This window comes from Callithrix jacchus, chromosome 5 (assembly GCF_049354715.1).
Source record: "Callithrix jacchus isolate 240 chromosome 5, calJac240_pri, whole genome shotgun sequence".
NCBI classification, from domain to species: domain Eukaryota; kingdom Metazoa; phylum Chordata; class Mammalia; order Primates; family Cebidae; genus Callithrix; species Callithrix jacchus.
Window position 1 is genome coordinate 138,121,344 of NC_133506.1, and position 16,736 is coordinate 138,138,079.

Genomic DNA, 16,736 nt, shown 5'->3' on the forward strand with positions numbered 1-16,736 from the left:
TACAGTTTTTATTATTCTATAGCTGCTTTTAAAAATTGTAAATACTAGTCAGGTGTGGTGGCTTATGCCTGTAATCCCAGCACTTTGGAAGGCCAAGGTAGAAGATTGCCTGAGGCCAGGAACTTGACACCAGCCTGGACAACATAGCTGGAAATGTATAATATTTGCCCAGCCTCAAAATTTATAATATTTCTTGTAACTAGTTGCTTTTTCTCTCAGCTTTGTTACCTGGGGAGGGGGAGAAACAAATTTAAAATGGAAAAATCAGGCCAGGCATGGTGGCTTACACCTGTAATCCCAGTACCTTGGGAAGCTGACATGGGCGGATCACCTGGGATCAGGAGTTTTCAGACCAGCCTGGCCCAATGTGACAAAACCCCATCTCTACTAAAAATACAGAAATTAGCTGGGTGTGGTGGCAGGCACCTGTAATCCCAGCTACTCAGGAGGCTAAGGAAGGAGAATCACTTGATCCTGGGAGGCAGAGGTTGCAGTGAGTCGAGATCACGCCACTGCACTCTAGCCTAGGCAACAGAGCAAGACTCCATCTCAAAAAAGAAATTAAATTAAATTAAATTAAATTGAAAAAATCAAAAAGAAACAAAAAAAAACCCCGAAAAGAATAAAAAAGATAACTTGACTGTTTTTATGATTTATACCAGCTATAGAATTTAGTTATTTATTAGAATTATTGAAAGTACGTTTTGTTTTAGACTTATTTACTGATATTATGAAAAAGATAGCTACTTAAAAATTATGGCTGGGTGTGGTGGTGGCTCATTCCTGTAATCCCAGCATTTTGGGAGGCTGAGGTAGGTGGGTCACTTGAGGTCAGAAGTTTGAGACCAGCCTGACCAACATCGTGAAACCTCGTCTCTGCTAAAAAATATATATATATATATATATATATATATATACGTAATTAGCCAGGCAGGGTCACATACACCTGCAGTCCCAGCTACTTGGGAGGCTGAGGCAGGAGAATCGCTTGAAACCAGGAGGCAGAGGTTGCAGTGAGCCGAGATCATGCCATTGCACTCCAGCCTGGGCAACAAGAGCGAAACTCTGTCTCAGAAAAGAAAAAAAAATCAGTATAGGCCAGTTGCAGTGGCTCATGCCTGTAATCCCAGCACTTTGGGAGGCTGAGGTGGGCAGATCACTGAAGTCAGGAGTTCAAGACCAGCCTGGCCAACATGGTGAAACCTTGTCTCTACTAAGTAAAGTACAAAAATTAGTTGGGCATGGTGGTGCACATCTGCAGTCCCAGCTACTCTGGAGGCTGAGACACAAGAATCGCTCAAACCTGGGAAGCAGAGGTTGTAGTAAGCTGAGATTATGTCACTACACTCTAGCCTGGGTGACAGAGCAAGACTCTGTCTCAAAAAAAAAAAAAAAGTGTAAAAATTAAAACCATTATAAAGGTATGGTCAACCATTTTACTGTACATTTTACTTTTAAACATACCAAGAACCATCATAGACTGAAATTTAATTTGCCTGTGAATTAGAAGGGAATGCTGTGGGTACATTATAATATTCCACTAATTTATATATGGAGTACCGTGAGGTGTTTTAAAATATAGATGTATTGGGAGGCTGAGGCAGGTGGATCATGAGGTCAAGAGATCGAGACCATCCTGGTCAACATGGTGAAACCCTGTCTCTACTAAAAATACAAAAAATTTGCTGGGCACGGTGGTGCATGCCTGTAATCCCAGCTACTCAGGTGGCTGAGGCAGGAGAATTGCCTGAACCCAGGAGGCAGAGGTTGCAGTGAGCCGAGATTGCGCCATTGCACTCCAGCCTGGGTAACAAGAGCGAAACTTCGTCTCAAAAAAATATGTATATATAGATGTAGAAAGAGAAGAAACACAAGGGAGAACACACATATTTAATTGTGAAAAATCATACACACTCATCGTTTGCAAAATAAAAAGTAAGGCACACAGTATTGAACTTAGGCCATTTGGAATAGAAAAGAACCAAGACTGATTTTATTATCTTGGGAGAGATGCCTATAGAATCTGTGCTTTAAGTTTGTCTCTTAAACATGAGAAAGCAAGAATGAGGAAGTAGTGGGTGAATGCAGTGGTTCACACCTCAATTCCAGCACTCTGGGAGGTCAAGGTGGTTGGATCACTTGAGGCCTGGAGTTGAAGATCAGCCTGGCCAATGTGGTGAAACCCCATCTTTACTAAAAAATACAAAAATTGGCCGGGCATGATGGTAGGCACCTGTAATCCTGATTATTAGGGAGGCCGAGGTGCAGGATTACTTGAACCAGGGAGGCAGAGGCTGCAGTGAGCTGAGATTGTGGCATTCCACTGCAGCCTGGGTGACAGAGCAAGACTCTCTCAAAAAAGATCAACAACAAAAATAAGGAAGGCTAAAAGTAGATCTGATAGTACGTGATTTAAGCTGAATAAGTTCCTCTCTCCTGCAGGGGTGCACTATGTATTTGATACGACAATAGCCACGGATTTTAGCATCCTGGAGAGTCAAAAAGAATTCGTGCGTCGCTATCGCCAGCACAGTGAGGAGGAGCGCACCCTGCCCATGCTGACCTCTGCCTGTCCTGGTGAGCCCCTGCATCCCATTCTGTTGGCCTGCAGTGCTGTTTCACAAGAGTCTGCAGTCACTGGATGAGGTTGGAAGCAGACACACCCATCCCACCCAGGCTTGTAGACCAGGAGGGAAGAGCTTGACCTGATTCCTAGAGGGTATTTGATGTTTTGGGACAGCCAATTCATTTATTTTTTCATCAGAGGTGCCACACTGGAAAGGCCAGTTAATTAATTATTTTTTTTTTTTTTTGAGACAGAGTTTTGCTTTTGTTGCCCAGGCTGGAGTGCAGTGGCGCGATCTTGGCTCACTGCAACATCTGCCTCCCAGGTTCAAGCCGGGAGCCTGCCTCAGCCTCCCAAGTAGCTGGGATTATAGGCAGGTGCTACCACGCCCAGCCAATTTTTGTAGTTTTAGTAGAGATGAGGTTTCACCATGTTGGCCAAGATGGTCTTGATCTCTTGACCTCGTGATCTGCCCACTTCAGCCTCCCAAAGTGCCGGGATTACAGGCTGAGCCATTGTGACCAGCCTATTTATTTATGTTTAACATTGATTTATTTATTTAGAGACAGTTTTGCTCTTGTTGGCCAAGCTGGAGTGGTACAATCTCGGCTCACCACAACCTCTACTTCTAGGGTTCAAAAGATTCTCTTGTCTGAGCCTCCCAAGTAGTTGGAATTACAGGCACGCGCCACTGTGCCCAGCTAATTTTTATATTTTTAGTGGAGACGGGGCTTCACCATGTTGGCCAGGCTGGTCTTAAACTCTTGATCTTGGATGATCTGCCCGCCTCGGCCTCCCAAAGTGCTGGGGTTACATGCTTGAACCACCATGCCCAGCCCAGGTAGATCTCTTGAGCCCAGGAGTTTGAGACCAGCCTCGGCAACATGGTGAAACCCTGTCGCTATGGTTTGTTTTTTTCTGGAGACAGATTCTCATTTTGTTGCCCAGATTAGAGTGCAGTGGTGTGATCTTGGCTCATTGCAACCTCCACCTCCTGGGTTCAAGCAATTCTCATGCCTCAGCCTTCTGTAGCTGGGATCACAGGCTAGCACCACCATGCCTAGCTAATTGTTATATTTTTAGTAGAGATGGGGTTTTGCCATGTTGGCCTGGCTGGTCTTGAACTCTTGGCCTCGAGTGATCTGCCCACCTTGGCCTCCCAAAGTGCTGGGATTACAGACATGAGCCACTGTGCCCGTCCTCTAATTTTTAAAATAAAAATCTTTTAAAAGGAAAAGAAAAATAGGCCAGGCATGGTGGTTCACAGATGTAATCCCAACAATTTAGGAGTTTGACGTGGGAGGATTGCTTGAGCCTAGGAGTGTGTGACCAGCCTTGTCAACATAGTGAGACCTGTGTCTGCAAAAAACAAAAAGCCAGGGATGGTGGCATGTACCTATAATCCTAGCTACTACGAATCCTAGGCTAAGGTGAGTGAATCGTTTGAGCCAAGGAGTTCAAGGCTGCAGTGAACTGATTCTCCATTGTATTCTAGCCTGGGCAAAAGATTGAGGTACTGTCTCTTAAGAAAATCTATTTTCTCTTGAAAGTATGACATGTCTCAGATGTACAAATAATTATAGAACAGCACAGCAGACATTCATATATCCTTTGCCAGCTTAAAAAAAAATAGAGAATAAGAAAATTCTTTACATTGATACTCAGATACTCTCAGAGAGCACTGTTTAAACCACTCTAACTAGTTTTAGGATGCTTGAGTTATAGAAAAGATTCCTCACATGCTTTTCAATTCTGGAAAAATAGAGAGTTTGGGTTAAGAAATTTTCAAAGAAGTGTAAGGGAATAAGGAAGGGAATGGCTATCTTGGCAAACAACATTAATTAAAAATTATTCTAAACACAGCACAGGAGAGCTCTATCTAAGCTAGTCATAGGCTGTATAATTTTTAGGGTTTCGTTCATGTTTCAGTTCTCAATTTATGCTCCCCCCACTATGGTTTCAAATTTTTCTAGCGTTTCACATGTCAACGTTTAGTCATTAGGATTATGAGTTAATGAGACAGAACATTGACATTGTGGTTACTTCGAGTTTGGAGTTAACTTTCTAGCCATTTATAAAATAGAGGAAATGTACCATCTGTTCAGTGGGCTGCATTGGTTGGCTCGTTATCCGATCTGTGTCTTTTGCCAGCAACCCACAGCCTGCAGTGATCTCAGCTCCAGATGGGGATGGGAATGTTAGTGACGTCTTTCAGGTATATGGTTTGCCTTAGTGTAAGGTATATGGTTTGCCTTAGTGTAAGTGATTCACAGATTTTTCTATCAAAGGTTTAAGTATGACTCCAGATACAGCCTTTTGCTAGATTGTGAGTACTACATTCAGCTCTTCTTGCATTTTGGGTGTTTTTCCAGGTGTAAAGGGATAATTTCCACACCTGAGGGTTTGGGAGGCTGCCTGGGCCCTACATGACCTGGGAGTACCTGGTGTTTGTGTGCAGAGCCTGCCTCTGTGGCACCCTTGCTGGAGTGCTCTCCTTTTGGGACCCATCACATGATGCTACACACAACATGGCTTCACAACACCAACCACACTTGCTTAGTTCCGCCCCCAACCAAGGAAGAGGCCATGTAAAACTATGCAGAACTAAGGCCCATGCCCTTGGAGCAGTGGTTTCTAAATTATAAAAAATTTAAAAACTGGCCAGGCACGGTGGCTCATGCCAGTAATCCCAGCACTTTGGGAGGTCAAGGAGGGAGGATTACCTGAAGTCAGGAGTTCGAGACCAGCCTGGCCAATATGGCAAAACCCTGTCTCTACTAAAAATACAAAAATTAGCCGGATGTGGTGGCGCATATCTGTAGTCCCGGTTACTCAGGAGCCTGAGACAGGAGAATTGCTTGAACCCAGGAGGCAGAGGTTGCAGTGAGCCGAGATCATGTCACTATACTCCAGCCTGGGCGACAGAGCAAGACTCTGTCTCGAAAAATAAAAAAAATGTAGTCTTGCTCTGTCACCCAAGGTGGAGAGCAGTGATGTAATCATAACTCACTGCAGCCTCGAACTCCTGGGCTCAACGCCATCCTCCTGCCTCAGCCTCCCAAGTAGCTGGGACTACAGGTGTGCACCACCATGCCTAGCTGATTTTTTAATTTTGGTAGAGACAGAGTCTCACCATGTTGCCCAGACTGGTCTTGAATTCCTGCCCTCAAGTGATCTGCCTGCCTCCCAGGGATGCAGATGACAGGGATGAACCAACACGCCTGGCCTGGGGCATTTCTCTTAGTGGCTGCTTCTGTGTCTCTGTGGGTGTTTCCTGAGCAGGGCGTGTTTATAGGTGAGACTTTGTTAAATGGGATTATCATGTCTGACTGTGGGGCATGAGCTGCCTGTCACCCTCTGGGAGACCTTCCCCTCCAGGAGTGGAGTCTCCCCAGGTGTCTACTCCACCTCCGTTTGAGGGCAGGTAGCGTGGCTCTCATGTGCACAGGTGTGCCAGTGTCTGTGGGGTCAGGGCCTAGAATCAGTTGTCAGGTCAGGAGGTTCTGTGATGGTCTGATACACTCTGACTGGGCTGTGCCCCAGCAGGAAAGGAGCAGGCAGGGCTCCTGCAGTGGAATTGCTGCTGTGTGGTCAGCTGCAGTGGTGGCTGTGTTCACCCTGGAAACCACTGGAGCAGTGGGGCCCTCAGGGAATTGTTCAGATTGTGCAGGCATGTAGTGACATTACAGATTTTGCTATTTATCATGACTTGGGGAGTATAGATTTCTTATACTTTCAGATGTATGCAGTTGTTAGGCTGTGAATTTCTAGTCAGTGAGTGAAGTTAGGCAAGCGTGTGGCTGCTCTCTCCTGAGTGGTGACCACGTGTCCTGGCTGCAAGGACTCTGCAGCTCCGCAGCTGGCCAGGGGATTTCTCACGATGCAGCCTGGGTCACTGTTCCTGCTGCCCTTCAGTGCTTGTTTCCCTTCACCTTTTTGGAGGACCTGTTACTCCGACTCTTACCTCTATCCTGTCCATCTTGCAGGGACAGTCCCATTTCCCAGTAGCCTCCAGACCTGCAGGTTCCCTGACCCAAAACCTGTCCCATGCAGACAGGTTGTGGGTCCAGGACAAGCTCCTGATAAAGCCTGAGGAAGAGGCGTCCTGGTTTCACCTTGGGGCGATAGGGACTCAGGAGTAGAGCGTTCCTGGTGCGTTACAGGAAGACCAGAGGAAGCAGTATGGAGCTGAACATGGATCCCTTCTTTCCGCAGGCTGGGTCCGATACGCGGAGCGGGTGCTGGGTCGTCCCATCACTGCCCACCTCTGCACTGCCAAGTCCCCCCAGCAGATCATGGGCTCTTTGGTGAAGGATTATTTCGCCAGACAGCAGGTAAGCTGACCTCTGTCTGGAGGGCAGGAAGGGCAAGTGAGGGAGGACCATGGCACAGAGGCCCAGGAAGGGGAGGTTTCCCTATCTGTCCAGGATGGTCACAGCCCCCCTGGTGAGCACAAGTGAAGCTGTGGCTTCAGGAAGCGTCAGCAGTGCTATTTCTCACCAACGCCTATCTCTGTTCCTCCCTTCCTCCTCCTTATGATCTCTTTCTTTCTTAATCTTTTCTGTGGCATCTGGTGGTTCTCCTGGGCCCATTTGGGTGGAGTAGAAATGCTGCCCATCCTGCTGAGAATGAGGCCCTGGGCCTCCCCCAGAGATGCTGCTGCCTGCTTGCTGTTCAGACACCTCACCTAAGGAGGCCTGGAGTGGCCTGTGCCTGGAGACTAAGGGCCGCTGTCATTTAGAGAGCCAAACCTGGCCTCTGCCCTGGCCTTTCCCTCAGACCATAGACAACACATGACTTGTTAGCCACTTCAATAAGATTCTGGGGTGGCCGTGATCCTGTCTTCCACTTGATGGAGTGAGTCCTGGCCTGCGGCTCCTGGGTGTCCCCTGCCTCGGTCCATCGTCTTCTCCCTTCCCACAGCCCTCTGTGGCCCCCAGCTTCTCCAGAACTCCCTGATGTCTGCAAGGCCACCCTCTAAGGGACCCTCATCCTGTGGTTTATTCTCCAGCAGCTGGCACACCCCACACTGCTCTTCTCAGTCAGACTTTACACCCCTGCTCCAAGGAAACAGCCATGGTCAGGCACTGTGGTAACCAGAGTAGAGGGCAGCATCAGGATCTTTCAGACGTTTGAAGTCAGCCTAAAAAGGCATGCACAGTTGGCAGCCTTGTTATTTTAGCAATAGGCAGTGGTTTTTTTTCTACCCATAAAGTCACAATTTGGCAAATTATAAACATGATGTCAGAGTATATGTGTTCAGTTTAGGCAGGACTGAAAAATGAGCGATGGGACTTTATGCCTGCCCCTTGCCCTGCCCCCACCTGAAGGGATCCATGCATTTCTAGGTCTTTTACATGCTGCCAGCCTGTCCTCTCCCATGGCTAGAGCCCAGAGCTATGGGTCCTTCTATAGTTGCTGTGAGGGGCATCTGCAGAGACCCAGCCTCCAGCAGCCCCTCACCTGACCGCCTGGCAGGGCTGCAACCAGGGCCAGGTTTTCTCTTTTGCTCTGCCCCTGCCCTGAGTGGGGCCTTTCCACCCAGACCTCACCATGGGGTCACTTGGCAACTGCCGGCTCCTGGCTTTGCTACCAGTTAGGGCCCAGCCATAGGCACCTGCTCTGTGTGGCAAGGCCCTAGGAGAGGGGTAGCTTGGGTGGGCTGGAAAGTCAGCGGGTGAAGCAGCCAGTGCACATACACACCCAGGCTCCCGGCAGCGGCTCCACGGTGGGCCTCCTCGCCCCCAGCAGCAGCTCTACACTGGGCCTCCCCTTGAGTGTTTTGTCCCCATGTGTGCAGGTTCAGGAGGAAATGGGCTCAGCCATCCTGGTTCTCCACTGGCTGTGGGGCTTTGCAGATGGTTTGGGTGGGCCACACTTAGTCCCAAGGGAGGCAGCAAACAGACACGGATGGAGTGCTGGTGCTCAGAGTTGAAGAGGGGATGGGAGCCAGATGTGGCTGCGGTTACTTTGTCTGTACGGCCTGACCTCAGACTCACAACAGCCCCAGCCCCGAGAAAGTGCCTTATGCAGCCAGGCACGGTGGCTCACACCTGTAATCCTAGTATTTTGGGAGGCTGAGGCGGCCAGATTGCCTGAGCTCAGAAGTTCGAGGCCAGCCTGGCAACACAGTGAAACCCCATCTCTACTAAAGTACAAAAAATATGCTGGGCATGGCAGCATGCACCTGTAGTCCCAGTTACACGGGAGGCTGAGGCAGGAGAATCACTTGAACCCAGGAGATGGAGGTTGCAGTGAGCCAAGATCCCACAACTGTACTCCAGCCTAGGCAACAGAGTTAAGACTCTGTCTCAAACGAAAAAGGAAGTGCTGCATGCAGTGTCAGGGAGGGCAGCAGCAAGGGGTGGGGGGGTCTCCCATCCCTCTTGCTCTGGCACCAAACACAAGCTGCTGTCGTCACCTCTCCACCAACCCTGAACATGAGTGCCCCTTTCCCACAGAACCTGTCTCCAGAGAAGATTTTCCACATCATCGTGGCCCCTTGCTATGACAAGAAGCTGGAGGCTCTTCAGGAAGGCGCTCTCCCCGCTTTGCATGGCTCCCGGGGCACTGACTGCGTGTTAACATCAGGTGAGAGGTAGGGGGCAGTGCACCTGGGCGCTGGGGGCATCCCCAACTGGCCAGTGCACACCAGAGCCAGGCAGATCTGTGTCCCAGAGTCATCTCAGTACCTGACACTGTGGTCAGTTGTCTGAAGTTTACTGACAGCTGAGGGTCCTAGGGGCTTAACTGCATGAAGGTGAAGAGAATTGATCTAGCCTCCTGTCTTCTCCGTGCATCTTCCTCAAGATAAATCAGGTCTCTGAGAGAACCACTTGGGCAGTATGATGGCCCTAACTACATTACAGTCCACATAAGGTACTTATCTCTCGGTAGGAAAGTTGTCTACCACCATAGTAGGTCTCCTCACAAACCAGGTCTGCACTTACAACACAAGTGAAGTTTATCTCAGAGTAAAATGAAAAAGGCATGTTTGCTCCCGTGACATTGCCTTTAGCGCTGTATTGGCCTTGCCTTTCAGACATGAAGAGTCTGCAGTGAGTTCTGTGTGTGTTGTGATAGAAGTCATTCCGTGGAATTGTGCAGAACCCATTCAGAAGAATGTTGACATCAGTTAGTGGGGAAGCTTAAGACGTTGTTAAAATTCTGGTGGATCTGTTTTAATTGGTCTCTGAAAACAGGTCCCTGCAGGTATCTAAAGCAGTGGTAGGTTAGGCAGAGAGGTCAGCTGTCAGCTCTCAGGAACAACCTTTAAGGGTACCAATACCCCTCACAGGCCACAACTTGACATTCTAGCACATAGACACCTCTGGAAAGGTCCCCACCCCATAGGCACAGGCTCCCTGTGGAGTGACCTGGCAGGCATGTTGAAGGATGAGAAGCAGAAGGGCCGTCGACACTGCCATCCTTCACTCAAAGAGGAAGGTGCCAGCAGCCATCTGCTTAGGTTGACAAAAACGTGGCAGGCTGTCAGAAGAACCATGTCTAGCCATCTTGTTTCTGAGTGCAGATTTATAGTAAATTATGATGTTTTTAGTTTGTTTTGTTTTGTTTTGAGACAGAGTTTTGTTCCTGTCACCCAGGCTGGAGTGCAATGGTGTGATCTTGGCTCACTGCAACCTCTGCCTCCTGGGTTCAAGCGATTCTCTGCCTCAGCCTCCCGAATAGCTAGGATTACAGGCACGAGCCACCACGCCTGGCTAATTTTTTGTAATTTTAGTAGAAACAGAGTTTCACCATGTTGACCAGAATGGTCTCAATCTCTTGACCTCATGATCCACCCATCTCGGCCTCCCAAAGTGCTGGGATAACAGACATGAGCCTCCTTGCCCAGCCTATGCTGTTTTCTTACCTGTATTTCCAGCCATCTCACAGCATCTGATGTGATGCCAGAGCCATGGTTTTAGAGACTCAGTTTTTCTATTAAGGATTTTTTCAGGCATCCTCGTGTAAAAGGAAATACAGAAAGTGGTTCTCACTTTCAGTTGATCTCACTGCAGAATAAGCATACATCATAAAAACGTACCCAAGTGCAGTGGCTCAGGTCTCTAATTCCAGCTATTCAGGAGGCTATGGCTGGAGGATCACTTGAACCCAGGAGTTTGAGACCACCCTGGGCAACATAGTGAGATAGTGAGACCTCGTCTCTTTTTATTTTTTGAGACGGATCTCACTCTATCACCCAGGCTGGAGTGCAGTGGATCCATCTCAGCTCACTGTAACCTCTGCCTCCCAGGTTCAAGTGATTCTCCTTGCCTCAGCCTTCTGAGTAGCTGGGATTACAGGCGTGCACCACCACACCTGGCTAATTTTTGTATTTTTAGTTGAAAGAGGGTTTCGTCATATTGGCCAGACTGGAGACCTCGTCTCTTCAAAAAAAGAAAGAAAGGGCCGGGCATGGTGACTCAGACCTGTAATCCCAGCACTTGTACGACTGTGGTGGATGGATCACCTGAGGGACCAGGAGTTAGAGACCAGCCTGGCCCACATGGTAAAATTCCGTCTCTACTAAAAAATACAAAAATTAACCTGGCATGGTGGCATGTACCTATAATCCCAGCTACTTGGGAGGCTGAGGCAGGAGAATCACTTGAACCCAGAGGGCAGAGGTTACAGTGAGCCAAGATGGTGCCAGTGCACTCCAGCCTGGGTTGGGGAGTGAGACTCTGTCTCAAAAAAGAAAAATGGAACCAGTGTATATTTTGTGATCCTATGTCTGTGAGCTTGTTATACACAAAAGTTTTCTGTTTGTTTCATGCAAAATGGACCAAAAAAAGTTTTCCACATGGGAAAATCATGGAGAGATTGTTTACAGAAATCCAACAGTTCAAGGGCAGAAAGAGGAATGGAAAGAGGAATTAGAATTGAACTCTGCTTACATTGTATTAGTGTTTCACTTTATTGGCCTCACTTTGCCCTAAAGCTGGACTCCTGCTCTCTGTGATGGGTATTTCACAGGAGGGAGGGCATCCAAAGTCACTAATGTCAAATTCCCTGCAGAGGAAGAAAAGTTCCTGTGGCCACCTGTGTCTTTTCAGTGTCTCTACTTCGTTTGTCTATAGGTGAAATTGCTCAAATAATGGAGCAAGGTGACCTCTCAGTGAAAGATGCCACCATCGACACTCTGTAAGTAGGTTCTGAGGAGGGTCCTCTAGGAGGTGGGCCTCCTATGATCCCTGCCAGGCCCAGGGCTGCCCTGCTTTATGACGAGGCCATGTGAAGCATTGAGATGTCCCCCAGGCCCTGCCACAACCGTCAGCCACCCTCCTGACTATTGAATGAGATGCCATTCACCAGGGATGCCAGGAAGTTGGGAGGCTTGGTGGGCTTCTGTGGTGTAATTACTACCCTAAACCCTCGAGGAAGGAGGAGAAGCACAAACAGCTTTGTCCTCCCTGGGCCAGGGCTGTTATTGTGTGCACCAGCCCCGCTTCCTAAGTGCTGTCTGCCTCACATTCCATGTGGCCTGTGGGGCAGTGGGACAGCTCCCTCAGGCCCCTTTGCACCAAGAGTGGCAGGCTGGGTTCTTCTGGGGACGGTGACCTTGATACCCATTGAGGTCTGGGGCTCCTGCTGCACCCGAGACATGGGCAGAGAGTACCACAAAAGCAGAGGCGTGTGTCCTCACCAACACTCTGCATCCCAGGTGCTGCATTCATATCCTTTTGGGGGAAGGTAGGATTGCAGTTTACAGAATTTTTACAGAATTTAAGCATCTGTGGGGTCAGGCATGGTGGCTCATGCCTATAATCCCAGCAGTTTGGGAGGCTGAGGTAGGAGGATCACTTGTGTTGAGGAGGTCAAGGCTGCAGTGAGCTATGATCGTGCCACTGCACTCCAACCTGGGAGACAGAACAAGACCCTGTCTCAAAGAAAAGAAAAAGACTAAGCATCTGGAGCAATTGCAGGGGCCTGTGCAGGGGCCCGGCATGACCGAGAGTCCTCTGCCTTCCCTGAGCATCAGGCAGGCCCTTCCGAGGTCCCTCAAGATGCCAGAAATGGGACTTTCTCCAAAGTTTAAACATTTGTAGAGGATTTAGCTTCTTTGGTGGCACCCTTGGATTGTGATGCCCTTTGGAAATCTGGTTTCGCTCTTGCTGTGACTGTCTATCGGCATTCATGAAGGACTTGTCTTTTCTCTGCCTGGTGAGGTTTGGAGATTTGAAAGAGGACAAGGTGACGCGCCATGATGGAGCCAGCTCGGATGGGCACCTGGCACACATCTTCAGACATGCGGCCAAGGAGCTGTTCAACGAGGATGTGGAGGAGGTCACCTACCGAGCCCTCAGGTGTGGGGCAGCATCCACAGCCTGTCTGTGCCTGTGGTCAGCGCGTGTGCATGGTGTGCATGCATGGATTTGTGCATGGCAGTTTTATCTATAGAGTTTATACCTGTTAAAAGGCCTTTTTGCGGCCGGGCGCGGTGACTCACGCCTATAATCCCAGCACTTTGGGAGGCCGAGGCGGGTGGATCACAAGGTCAAGAGATCGAGACCATCTTGGTCAACAAGGTGAAACCCTGTCTCTACTAAAAATACAAAAATTAGTTGGGCATGGTGGTGCACGCCTGTAGTCCCAGCTACTTGGGAGGCTGAGGCAGGAGAATTGCTTGAACCCAGGAGGCGGAGGTTGCAGTTAGCCGAGATTGTGCCATTGCACTCCAGTCTCGGTAACAACAGCGAAACTCCGTCTCAAAAAAAAAAAAAGACCTTTTTTTTGTTTATTCAGACTTTTTATTTTGCTGACTTTCCAGACTTATATTAGAAATTGTTTGCTAAGTGACAGATAAAGGATTTGACGGATCAAAATTCTCTATGTTCATTTTGAAGAAACAAAGACTTCCAAGAGGTCACCCTTGAGAAGAACGGGGAGGTGGTCTTACGCTTTGCTGCGGCCTATGGCTTTCGAAACATCCAGAACATGATCCTAAAGCTGAAGAAGGGCAAGTTCCCATACCACTTTGTGGAGGTCCTTGCCTGTGCTGGAGGTGAGGCACCAAGAGTAGCACCTGGCTCTGTCCCCCACGGGTGCTCAAGCCACAGTGGCCCTGCAGCTGCCAAAGAGACAGTGCTCTTGGCCACCCAGAGCCTCTCAGCCCCAAGAGCTCTGTGGGGTGTGGATACTCCTATGGGGCTTGTGCTGGGACATTCTAGGCTCCATTGGTTTCACTCTATCCCTCACCCCATGTAGTATGTGGGCATTGTCTTGGGGACGTGCCCTCAGGAGGCCCCACATGGCACCAGGTGAGAGTCAGCACCACAAGGGGGCTCCAGGAGAAATGTCAGGTGCAGGTCAGCTGGAGGAGCGACTCCACTGATGGCAGATGAGTGGGACAAGGTGTGAAGCCACAGGATGGAAGGGGCCCCTGGGCAGATCACAAAGGGTGCAGTTGGAGACCCTGCCCTGGTGTCCTTTAACACAAAGGATCTCCTAGAAGAGGGGAGGCCCCAGCCAACACTAAGAAGAGGAGGGTGAGGGCAGACAGGCGAGCGCTGGCTCTGGGGGAGCATGTGCCCTTGGAGGCCTCACTGAGCATCCTAGGGGCACGGAAGTCAGTCCCATGGCTGGGCTGAGGAGCAACCAGAAGGTGATTGTGAAGCAGGGCCTCTGGGAGGGCCTCTGCGTGCAAGCGGGTGGGGCTGGGCCTGAGGAAGGAGAAGGTTTAAGCCAGCCCCCTGGGAAGGTAGAGGTTGGAGACCAACTACGGTGCCACCCTGGAACCCATGAGGAGTGAGGTTTAATCAGGGAAATTTGCTCTAGATTGTTTTAAATGAACTCTTAGGCTACTAAGAGTGATAGCATCTAACATGCTGGAGAGTAAGTAGCATTACTAGATAGGAGACCCATTTTTACTCAGGCCAATGCTGGGTGTGTGGGCTCATAGCTCACCTGCCTCTGGTGGAGCCCCAGCCAGGGCCCAGCACACTAACACACAGTCGTGCAGGCAGGAGTGGTTTAACTGCTTGTTCACAATTCCTGTGCTCCTGGTTTTGCCAAATTCGAAGAGAATTGAAAATCAAGATTTGCATACAAAGCCTTCTTCTAAAAGGTTGGCAACCTAGGCTTTAGGTAAAACCATTTTATGGATGACGTAAATGAGTGAGAATGAGAAGTACAGGGGGCTGCGAGTCTGGGACCATGTCCCTGACTGCCTTGGGGAAGACCTTGGCCCAGCCTCAGCCTTAGGCCATGCAATGTTCCATGTCCTCTTCATTCCTCTCCTGCTCCCAAACTGTCTTCCCTCTGAGGCAAACGCTTCCTTAAGACTATCCCAGCTGGGTGCAGTGGCTCATGCCAGCAGTCCCAGCTTGAAACAGGAGGATTGCTGCTTGAAGCCAGGAGTTCAAGATCAGCCTGGGCAACATAGCAAGACCTCCCCCCCCACCCCCAATCTCTACAAAAAATTTTAAAATTAGCCAGGTAAGATGGTATATGTCTGTAGTCTGAGCTGCTCAAGAGGACAAAGTAGAAAGATCACTTGAGCCCAGGATAAACTTACCTGTGTTTATCTTTCAGGATGCTTAAATGGCAGAGGCCAAGCCCAGACCCCAGAAGGACAGGCAGATAAGGCCCTGCTTCGGCAGATGGAAGGTATTTATGCTGACATCCCTGTGCGGCGCCCAGGGTCCAGTGCACACATGCAGGAGCTGTACCAGGAGTGGCTGGAGGGGATCAACTCCCCCAAGGCCCAGGAGGTGCTGCACACCACATACCAGAGCCAGGAGCATCGTGCACACAGCCTGGACATCAAGTGGTGAAGTCAGGCCAAGGCCTTCCAGCCGCTCTTGGGGCTGGGGCTGCTCTGAGGGAGGGGCTGCCCTGAGTGGAGTATTAAAGACACTTAAGTAAACCGTTCAATGGGTACTTTGGTTTCTCAGAGTTCCCTGCTACCCCATTTAGTGGAGGCCCCCCAGGCAGTTTCTTGTGGTGCTATCTTCATGGTAGGTGTGGGATTGGAACATGTTTTTTTTTTGTTTTTTGTTTTTGAGATGAAGTCTCGCTCTGTCACCCAGGCTGGAGTGCAGTGGTACAATGTTGGCTTACTGCAACCTCCACTTCCCAGATTCAAGGGATTCTCCTGCCTCAGCCTCCCGAGAAGCTGGGACAACAGGTGCACACTGCCACACCTGGCTAACTTTTGTGTTTTTAGTAAAGTCGGGGCTTCACTATGTTGATCAGGATTGTCTAGAACTCCTGACCTCCTGATGCACCTACCTTAGCCTCCCAAAGTGCTGGGATTACAGGCATGAGCCACTGTGCCCGGCAGATTGGAACATTTTAACATGAGAGGAGCACTTCCCCAGTATATCCCTTTATCTTAAGATTGTGAAAAAATACCAAAGAGTGAGAACGGAGACAGACTACTTTTAGGTTTAAAAAAAATACCAGAAAGTGTCCTGTGAAGACCTGAGACCCCCAGAGGTCCTAATGCACATGGCTCAGGGGTGATTTTATGTGGGAGTGAGGGTAGAGTGTGGGGTAGCTGTGCCTGTGGAATCCTGTGTCCCTGGGGTTGTTAGGGCAGGCAGTCCACAGCCCCAGATCCCTGCCCAGTTTGACTCTTGCTTTTACCCACTCATGTTTTCCTTGAAAATGTTTTTGCCAGAACATTAATAACTGTCAGCCTTTTGGAATCAGGAGACTCATACAAATCTGGATTTCCAGTTTTTCTTGAGAAAAACTTTAGGTTCTGACAACAGTAGGCCCCATTCTTCACAGCCAGTCACCACCCTCCTGTACCACACCCAGGGCCCTGGGAGCCCTGGCAACTCAGGCCCCAACTCAAACTTGTACATTTAGTCTTTGACTTGGACTTGCATCAAGGGATGGGAAAGGCCTGACTAGGGTGGCAGACAGCAGAGTGGAGAATCGAGAAGGTTGCCTGCATAAGCTGGGTGGGTGCAAGGGAGCCCTAGCTTCCTCTCAGCACCATCGTGGGGTGGGAGTCAGGGTAAAGGCTCCATCCAACCCTAGGTGTTGTGAGGCTACTCAGGTGGTCCAGCCTCCTGCAGAACACTTCCCTGTCACCCTTCTCTTCAGACAGATTTCTCACACACGGCCCTGGCCCATCCATTCATCATGAAGCCCTGTGTTCACGGTGATGGAACCCCCTCCATCCTGGCACTGCACTGCAGGCATGAGCTTGCCT

General features: G+C 49.4%; 1 protein-coding gene across 1 annotated transcript in view; it reads left to right on the forward strand.

Annotated features, from left to right (window-relative positions):
• Positions 1-15,442, forward strand: part of NARF (nuclear prelamin A recognition factor) — a 29,835-nt gene extending 14,393 nt beyond the window's left edge. The window contains exons 5-11 of the mRNA XM_035302240.3: positions 2,443-2,577; positions 6,782-6,900; positions 9,028-9,157; positions 11,650-11,713; positions 12,739-12,876; positions 13,417-13,574; positions 15,104-15,442. Coding sequence (XP_035158131.1) covers positions 2,443-2,577; positions 6,782-6,900; positions 9,028-9,157; positions 11,650-11,713; positions 12,739-12,876; positions 13,417-13,574; positions 15,104-15,345 — 986 coding nt within the window. The 3' untranslated portion in view covers positions 15,346-15,442. The remainder of the gene's footprint in view (positions 1-2,442; positions 2,578-6,781; positions 6,901-9,027; positions 9,158-11,649; positions 11,714-12,738; positions 12,877-13,416; positions 13,575-15,103) is intronic.
• Positions 15,443-16,736: the final 1,294 nt, after the last annotated feature.